General features: G+C 42.4%; 1 protein-coding gene across 2 annotated transcripts; it reads right to left on the bottom strand.

Annotated features, from left to right (window-relative positions):
• Nucleotides 1-460: 460 nt before the first annotated feature.
• LOC123046524 (mannosyl-oligosaccharide 1,2-alpha-mannosidase MNS1) lies at nt 461-8693 on the bottom strand. Of its 2 annotated transcripts, XM_044469922.1 has the most exons (15): nt 8359-8693; nt 7166-7258; nt 6366-6413; nt 6064-6234; nt 5863-5975; nt 4957-5022; nt 4647-4818; nt 2738-2827; nt 2329-2453; nt 2054-2119; nt 1831-1939; nt 1629-1727; nt 1442-1522; nt 1167-1337; nt 461-1072 (listed from the first exon to the last, which is right to left on the bottom strand). In XM_044469922.1, the coding sequence occupies exons 1-15, from the start codon at nt 8518-8520 to the stop codon at nt 839-841; spliced, it is 1800 nt and encodes a 599-aa protein (XP_044325857.1). In that variant the 5' UTR covers nt 8521-8693; the 3' UTR covers nt 461-838. The 2 variants fall into 2 exon arrangements, with proteins under 2 accessions (XP_044325857.1, XP_044325858.1); XM_044469923.1 differs by lacking the exon at nt 7166-7258 and having other exon boundaries at nt 8359-8691.
• Between the last annotated feature and the right edge of the window lie 814 nt (nt 8694-9507).

Below are 9507 nucleotides of genomic sequence, written 5' to 3'. Positions count from 1 at the left end.
CTTGACTCTGAAAGTAAGTAACTGGCCATGGTATGAAAATACGGCCACGTTTTTCCTTAGAATATTCCGATGCACTATGGTTTATGTATGCCCGAGGCGAAACGGCGTTGGTTACAAAATGAAACACAATACACAGCTAGCCTTTGTGAATCTAGATTAATTTTCATCTTGGATGTCCAGTCAGAAAAATAGACACGCCACCAAACATGTGTATGAATCAACAAAATATTCTAACCCAGAGAAAGTAGAAATTGACACTGACCCTCCTAAATAAGCAAATTAATTTCTTCGGTTTGATTATTTATGATTGCTTATTCATTTTAATTTCACATCTTTACTATGTACCATGAATATATATTCTCACCAAGTAGCACAGAAAACAGTCTGCAAATACAGGCCCACATACCCTTTTCTCTTAAATGTAGTAAGTTCTCCAAAAGCCCTAACAAAATGTAGATACTGAAAGGAAACACAACCCTTTTTATATATCATATAATCAAAACAACAAGGATACAACTCCAGGAGAGCCCCATGAAAGCAACAACCTATGGACACTAAGTTACATATGTGTTGCAAATCAATAACCCGCAGAGCGTTGGCAAGTTCGAAGATGAAAACTTTCATGGGGATGCTGATCTTCGATTATACCCTGAAGGTTCAGCATGCCCCAGATTATCCATCATGCTCTACCTACAATTGTGTTGCCTAAATAGCCTAGTGCCGTGATTTGCAACCCTTGCCGCTGCAGGAAGAAATTCCCATCGTAACGTAACGTTCTCAACAAGGCAGGTCACAATCACATGGCGGATGCAAAAATCCTCTGCTCTGTTGTTCAGGCCTACCCCTGTTTCCCTTGCTTCCTACCGAACGGTCGGACCACTGGCCTTGCAGTTTCAATTGACTGGCCGTTGCTACCATGTGTCGGAACGATTCTCAAAGGGTGAGCTTCAGTGTTGAAGACCCACTCGTCGAAAGATACGACTGACGGAGGGGAGAACAGTAGATAGAGGTACTTCAGCGTCTCTGCTAGGAAGAAGGTCTGCATCTTGTCATCCTTTTCACCACTATTCACCTGAGATCGAAACATTGCAGTAAGTTTTGTGTAGTGTAAGGCAGGTGTTTTCAGTGGGGAAATTCGAGGATGGAAGGTGCCACTAAAAACTCACATCTCTTAGTCCTACATATCCAGATGCTATGCGGGAGTTCTTCTCAAATGCCTGGAATATGTCCCATCCCCAATCTTGGTATGTTTTGTTCCCTGTAAGGCGCCACAGGTACATAAGTGATTCCACAGTCTCTGGTCTCAGGATATTCCATGACGTGCCCACGTTCATATCCTATGGAGTTGGAAAGTACCATTAGTTGATGACATTGTTTTTAATAAAAGAGTTGATGCCATGGTACTGGATTGCTAGAAAGAAGATAAGGGCCCGCGCACTACCTGTTCAGCGTGGAAATAATAATTCTCTCCAGCCAACTTTGTGGGAGTTGTTTGGTAGAAGTTATAACAGGTCCGAGCAAGCTATAAAGAGAATAGGAAAAGGAAATCAGATGGACAAATAGAACAAAACCATATGCAATAATTAGAAATATTGGATACGGAAATGAGATTCCTTAAGAGGATTTACCTCTTCTGCCAGATTCATAATTTGTTTAGCTTTTTCAGGCCCATAACCAGAGGCTCCAAGTGCCAGCATGCCAGGGGCGAAGCATGCAAGTTCATCCATCTGTGTCGGTCACAAGCTGAACCAGTCAGAACTTTAGAGAGACAATGACAGATAAGCTTTAGAAAGCATCCTGCTGACAATCAGCAGAATGGAGATTCTTTACCTTGTGAGACAAGGAGCCACCACTTTTCTCGCAGATATATGTGTAATTAGAGGGTGTAGTTTGCCTGGTCAAGCTTATTAAACCTTCCATTGATGTCTCCCACATTTGTCTGAGTTAAGCACCGCATATGGAAATGTTAATCACGTTACAAAGCAGAATAAATGGACTTTTCACTAAAAAATGATGAAAAGGAATATGATGAATTGTGAAATCAGGCCTGCACCTGTAATGTTTTACGCTCTCGGTTTTATTCCCCTGAATCCAGACCTTGAGCAAGTACTCGTAGAAGCTGAAACGCGCATACAAATATGAGTTCTTTTTGTCTTTTGGAGTCATATCAACCGAATATGTGATAAAAAATTATCCTTGGTCCAATAAGATAGATAAAACTTGCTTAACAATTTGCACAAAATATTACATAGTTGAATAGCAAAAATAGAGCACCACTATTTGAGGAAGAATATAACTTGGTTCAAATAGTAGGACAAATAGCATTACCTATCTCCCATAGCACCGAATGTTATTGTTGAGTATGATGCTTGCCCTGATTGAGGATTTATGTAGATAGGAAGTAAGCCATCACTTGGATATATCTTCTGAAGCTGTCGGATGACATTTTCTGCCTAGAATCATATTTTGGCAACAAACATGAGAGATCAATACTGAAAAAAAGGGGCAAAAAAAGAAGACATATAGGATGGATTTGAATGTATAAACATGCCAGACATACATGGGAATTTTACTAGCAAAAAATAGCAGTAGATTGGCACTACGAATCCAACAAGAAAACTTCCCACTCTTGCTTGTGGCTGGTAGCTATGTTTTGCACAAAACTAGCTACAACACTTGGTAACAAGAATTGTCCCAGCAAATTACATAAAATTGATACGATGAATGAAATACTAACCTTCAGCTGATACTTAGGATCTCCGGTTCTTTGGGACAAAGCTATAAATTCAAGTTGCTCTGTTCCAGAATCCGCAAGGATACTATCACCCTGCAGAAATAATAAAGCATATGATTCATTGTCCATTACAGAAAACAAAATAGGTTCAGGTGAAATCTATCATAAAAAAAGACAATATTTGATAGTGATTCTCAATGGTAAGTTGCACCACAGAGATCAACGCTCAGTAGCATGTTAATGACTTGTGTATTTGTGCATTGAAGCTTGAGATGGATTTCTAGGCCTTGGTATAAAATTGAAGCTTACTGGTATGCTGGTAAATAAACATGATTGTAATATTCATGTTTCGAAGGAACTTGCAGCGGCAGTAGGTACTTAATGGAAAGGGACATTTACATTTGTGCCCCTGACTCGAACCCACTACTCAGATTTGCCCCTAATTTCGAAGCATGCTCAAATTTGCCCCTCTGCCGTTAGGTGCACTTATAGAAATGCCCCTCCGTGCCGTTACCGTCCGGTCAAAGGGCTTTGACCGTTAACTGGACATTCGCTGGACATTTTGCCCCTGACTCCATGTGTCACTTACAGGTGGGTCCCACACTATAAAAAAATAAATGGAAAAAACACTTTCTCTCACTCCTTCTCTCACACACTTACATGTGGGACCCAACAAAAAAAGAAAAAGAAAAAATATATCTTAAAAATTCTAGGCATAGGCCCACCTGTCATTGTTTTATTATTTTTTGAAACGTTATTCATTGGATTATTAGAATGGGGGGACCACTGGTCAGTGTCTGAAATACGTCAATAAGAACTAATAGGATTAAGCCTAATCTAATTATCAAGCCCGGACCTACCGGTCAGTCACATATTGTACTCCGGCGAGTGTGTGAGCACGCCGGCGTACTACTAGATGGCTCAGGAACACGCTAGGAGGGGGAGTGTGAGGTGCGAGCATGCCGGCGTGGTCAGGAATCACAGCAGCAAGCTGCACGGCGTTCAATGACCCAGGCCACGTTAACTGCTTGCGGCGGCGAGCGGCGGCGCTAGGCGGGGGTGCGGCTGTTCGCGGGGCGACGACTCGGGGCGAGGGATCTAGCAGGCATAGAAGCATCAATATTTGACTAGGAAGCGGACAGAGAGCATCGGGGTGGCCTAGACGAGGAGATCGAGGCGCGGCGGCGCGACATCGGAGGCGGAGAAGATGAAGGCCGATCCAATGATTTACGACACTCCCATCGATTTCCTCCATACGGGAGGCTCTATAGGGATATAAGAAGGTAATGGGCATGCTTTCTAAGCTTGGGATCGACTCTTGCTGCGAAAATGATGAACTACGCCGGCGGCGAGCTGTGGACATTCTTGTTTTTTGAGAGAACAACAGAGCTAGCACGTGCGCCACCCCTCGATGGACCACCTGATTCACAGTGCTGCCGCGGTAGCGACTACTATTGCCTCCGCCACCTTGGTGCTCAACCGCAGGTGTGCCGCCCCTCACCGGCGATGGCCATCATCGGCCGTGCCACACAAGACTCAAGTGGCCCACGGGTCAGGGAGAGAGAGGGGGGGATTGTGTGAGAGAGTCTTCTTTTTCTTTTTCTTTTTTTGTTTGGCCCCACATGTAAGTGTGTGAGAGAGAGGTGGTGAGAGAAAGAGTTTTTCCCATTTATTTTTGTCGAGTGGGTCCCACCTGTAAGTGACACATGGAGTCAGGGGCAAAATGTCCAGTTAACAGTCAAAGTCCTTTGACCAGACGGTAACGGCACAGAAGGGCATTTCTAAGTGCACCTAACGGTAGAGGGGCAAATTTGAGCATCCTTCGAAATTAGGGGCAAATCTGAGTAGTGGGTTCGAGTTAGGGGCACAAATGTAAATGTCCCTAATGGAAAATAGAGCATCAGTTACTCACGTTGGTCCATCCAAAATTATGAGCTCGGCCATGAGCTAAGTTGATTGAATTATAAGGGATACCAGATGTTGTATCCCAGGCAGGTAACAATCGATCAGCAATATCCTTCGCCTTTTCGAGAAATACTTTGTCATCCGACATATCATATGCACTGAGGAGACCTCCAACAACCCTAAATAAGAATAGATAACAGAAGCTTAGAGAGTTAAGCTAGTAAATAATAACGTGATATGGCTACATGGCAATATGGCATAGACCTATACAGCCCTTTGCAAGAATACTACAACAAAGATAAACCTTGTAATGCAACCTTATGGTCGTTTCAAAAACGCTTGCATCATAATCCTTGTCAAAGCTTAATGACTCTGCCACCCAGCTATTATCATGAAATGGACACAAGTCAGATCCGGAGTATGACATAAATCACAACAAAGTATTCAAATGGCTGCAAGGAATACTATGATGTGAGACGACATAAAAGAAACGGAGACACTAAAGATCTAATACATTAATAAAATATTAATCTATTATTGCATGGATAGAACAGATGAAAGCCATGAAACCAATAGACTGCCCAACAAAAAGATAGTCAAGAAGACCCTTTGGATTATCCTGTAACATAGAGGGAATATATGGACATATGAATGGAAAAAATACATAAATGCCCAATAAGCCTTGTAATAGCCATGCGCCCTAGACAAGCCCCCTTTGGCCACCCCTGAGGGCCATGAGAACTATGGAATTGCTAAAATCATATCCTACAAATTGATTTAGTCCAATGCATATCTTTACATTAGGAAGTTAAAGGTAACATAGCCTAATTAGTTAGATGCATATCTTTAAGCTCCAGTGGACCAGATAGAATATGTCTTTAAAAGATTGGTAGCTTTAGATATCCTTTTTGGGTGGCCAGCTATACAAGCAGTGTTGTTATTCTTGGCACCTCCTTATGGTGTGCCTTCCATCAACAGGCCGACAAGCCACTGGATACCAAGGCCATCCAATTCGAGTATATAATGAGCTTACTTTCCAAATTAGGGAATTCATATCTATACATCATGTAATATAAAAGGAGATGACAGCACAGCTTCATGTACAGAACTGAACTTTCATAAAAGCAAACTAAAATCAAATGCTAATTTCGGTAATGGATGAAATGAAAGAACCAGCTGCAGCATTTTGAAATCTTTGCATGGTTCAATACAAGGGAACTCACTCTCTGGCCTTCTGAAACTCATCTCGTAGGCCCATTATATACAGTGTATCTAGAGAGTCCACAAGGGTTGCCCCAAGACCGCCAAAGCTATTAACACCATTCTTTGATTGAGGCTGAAAGGGTGAAGAACGAAAACATTGTAGAGTTTTTCGAGACAAATTGAAAATGAAAACAAATTATAGAGCAGAATACTAAGCATACCTGAAGCTCATCCATTCCCCATGCATACTTTACATAGGAATTCCAGGCATGGAGCATAGCCTCCTTAACCTTCTCCCTCCTTTCATTATTAATAGGATCAATCTCTACAAGATCTTTTCTGGGAATTTCAGTTGCTGGAATTTCTTCCAGTAGAATACCAGCCTTCCTTAACTACAGAGACAGAAAAAATTACAGAGACAGAAAATGCGCTAAATTTTCAAAAGGAAAAAGAATAATATTGATTAAAAGGAAGAAATAAAGTAAACCAGTATGGAAGTTACAAAAATTGCAATAGTACATACCTGACCATGCAACTGATTTATTTCATTTTGTAATCGGGAAATCTCAGACTGCAACACAAGAAAACAGAAATTAGATTAACACAGTAAATAAGGTTGAAAAACAACCAATGAATAATGAAATATAAAATGACACTCGATGCTGAACTGCATGTCTACAGAGTACAGATGGTACCAATTAAATGAAGCGGCAAGAACACATTTATCAAGTGCATCCCAAAACCTCATCATTATTCATTCACATTTAGCAGCCGTAGTTATCAGTGGCGGAGCTACAACAAATAAGATGGGCGGGCCAAAAATATTTTTGATTCTAAACCGTACAATTAATTAGGCATTAGTCAGTGTCTGAAGCGAGTCGACGGTGCTGGATGGATGCATGCAGAGGAGACATGCACTGCTACTTTGGTTAGTTCTCCTACTGGATTGGTTACATGTACAAATTTCTTATTTCCCCCGGGAGTTGGGCTGGCCACGGCCTGGTTTTGCCCTCACGTAGCTCCGCCAGTGGTAGCTATCATGCCAACAAGCACAATTCAACTTGGCCACATGCTGCTTTTGGATAGCACTAATTATAGTGATGCTCAGGTTCTTAAGCTTTACATTTGAGATTTGACAAGGAACTCAAGTGATATAGGAATGTAAGAGGTACATGCATATTTCAGAAAGATAAGGAATAGTTGAATTAAATCAAATAATATGTCACTGTACAGCCATACACACGCAACTCCCAACTATACCTACTGATCACAGTAACAGTGGCAATGAACTACAACAATCTAATGCCACACTATAGACTATACCTTGCCATCCGTGATGACGTCAAATACATGAGCCGTTACCAAAATTTCTTGACTGAATACTATACCTTCATTCACTCTCACACAAGAAGGGCACTACAAAATTAGAGAAAAGACCAAATAAATAGCATTTCTAACTAGCAGATGGGATATCAACCTTACATCCAATTCAGATTTCACTCATCCGATTACTGAGAACTGGATCAACTTAACTAGCATATCTAACAAACGATAAATAGTACAGCTCACGTGTCACATACTCGCATCCACCAAATTATTTAATTACTCATAACAAGTCCCAATGAACATTAGTATCTCGCCAAGATTAAACCAATATGAGTCTCTACATGACTAATTGACTATACTAACATAATAGGGCAATCACAGTTACAGCCGCTCCTTAGAATACAACAGCTATTCGAACAGTTTCACTACAAACCACAATCATAAAGTTGCATGTGCCATGTATAATAATGTTCTAACTAGTACTCCCTCCGTCCGGAAATACTTGTGATCAAAATGAATAAAAGGGGATGTATCTAGACGTATATTAGTTCTAGATACATCTCTTTTTATCCATTTTGATGACAAGTATTTGCGGACGGAGGGAGTATTCAGTTCTCCAAATCTACACCATATAGTAATTGAGAAACATGGCAAGGTCTTGATTATTCCCCCGGATTAACTAGAACAGTTAAGGTCTTCCCGCCTGAGAAAAATCTAAGCTGCTAAAGTACCTCACTGTACCCATATTCATCCCACTAATTCTAGGATTGGAAAGAAAAGACGCACAATTCTTCGCCAAATCTACAGTCAAAGCTGGAAAGAATTCTAAGCTAATACCAATAATCGTTACACACGTATAGTTGAGCTGTAGCCTAGTGGTCCCTCATAAGATCCACTCGCTCAAAAGATCAAATCTCAGACAAAAGCGTCAAGATTCAAACGGAACGCCAGATCCTCGGCACAATCTCTCCCAAATGAACCCCAGATAGGCAGACGCAGCATAAACCTAAACCCATTTATCCCGACGGCTCTAGCCACAAGTCGTCGTCGCTACACCCAGATCCAGCGCCCAACCAGCGCCGAGACGAATTCGAAGCTACTTGGCCGCAACAACCAAATTCAATCAGATCCCCGCGGTTCCGACCCGGATCAGGGGAGAATTCTCCGGGGGCGAGACGGGGCGAGCGCACCTCGTGCTCGCTGACGAGCGATTGGCGGTCCCAGAAGGCGAAGGTGGCGGCGACGAAGACGAAGAAGAGGAGCGCGAGGCGCTTGGGCCGCTTGAGGTAGTAGGCGGGGTTGAGGTACCGCCACGTCCCCGACGAGGAGGACGACGAAGACCGGCGGGCCATGGCGGCGGCTGCCTAGGGAGCTCCGGCGAGAAGGTCGCGGGGACCGAAGCTCGTCGCCGTCTCCCTCCGGTGACGTCGCCGGGGATGCGCGCGTGTGCGTGCGGTCGGTCGTGCTGTCCCCGCGTGGATGTGTGTGCTTCAGTGTTTTCTCTGTCCGTCAGTGTTTGACAGTTCGTGGGTCTCGGCAGTCATCGCTAAATGTGGGCCCGACTCTACTTCCGGTAAATAACCACTTCAATACTGAAGAAGAGTAGCGAACGATAGATAATTCAACCCAGAGGTAAACAGTATCACGATTTGAAAGGGAAAAAAGTTTAAAAACTCAAAAAAAACATTTATGCAAGATGCTCCTATACGTGAACTCCGTACAAAAGTCTTTTGAACTTTTTTGTGCAAGATGCTCCTGTGCGTGAACTCCGTGGAAAGAAGCATCTTGCACCACAAAAAAAATTGAACTCTTTTTTCCTTTCAAATCGTGGAATTGTTCATGCCCGGGCTCATCTGAATCCGGACACCAATTCACCGGTCTCAGTAGCGAATACCATGGCTTCGTCTCTTCTTTATGAATACACTCAATCCTATAAACATATGTACACACTCTCTATCCTTATGAACATCTTCGAGATACTGACTCAGGGCAACATCTTGAAATTGATAAAGTCGCCACATGCCCTCATAGTCGGCGGAAACATCACCTCCCATTCAATGAACGTCGTCGGAAAGCCTAAAATAGAGACAGGAAAATGCCATTCTACTTGGGAACAAAATTCACGGTGAAATCCATGGTTTTTTGCGGGTCTCTGGAGTGGATGAATATGGTGTGGTCACGGCAATGTAACTGTAAAACGATCTTTTTCTTAGAGAAACTGCATACTATAATGTAACAACGGACAGAGTATAAGTACAAATATATACAGAATCTACCGAATAGACCAAGAAAAAACCATAGTCATAAGAACTTTACAAAAATGACCTCAATAAAATGGT

This window comes from Triticum aestivum, chromosome 2B, assembly GCF_018294505.1.
Source record: "Triticum aestivum cultivar Chinese Spring chromosome 2B, IWGSC CS RefSeq v2.1, whole genome shotgun sequence".
NCBI classification, from domain to species: domain Eukaryota; kingdom Viridiplantae; phylum Streptophyta; class Magnoliopsida; order Poales; family Poaceae; genus Triticum; species Triticum aestivum.
This window is presented reverse-complemented; position numbering and strand designations above follow the sequence as displayed.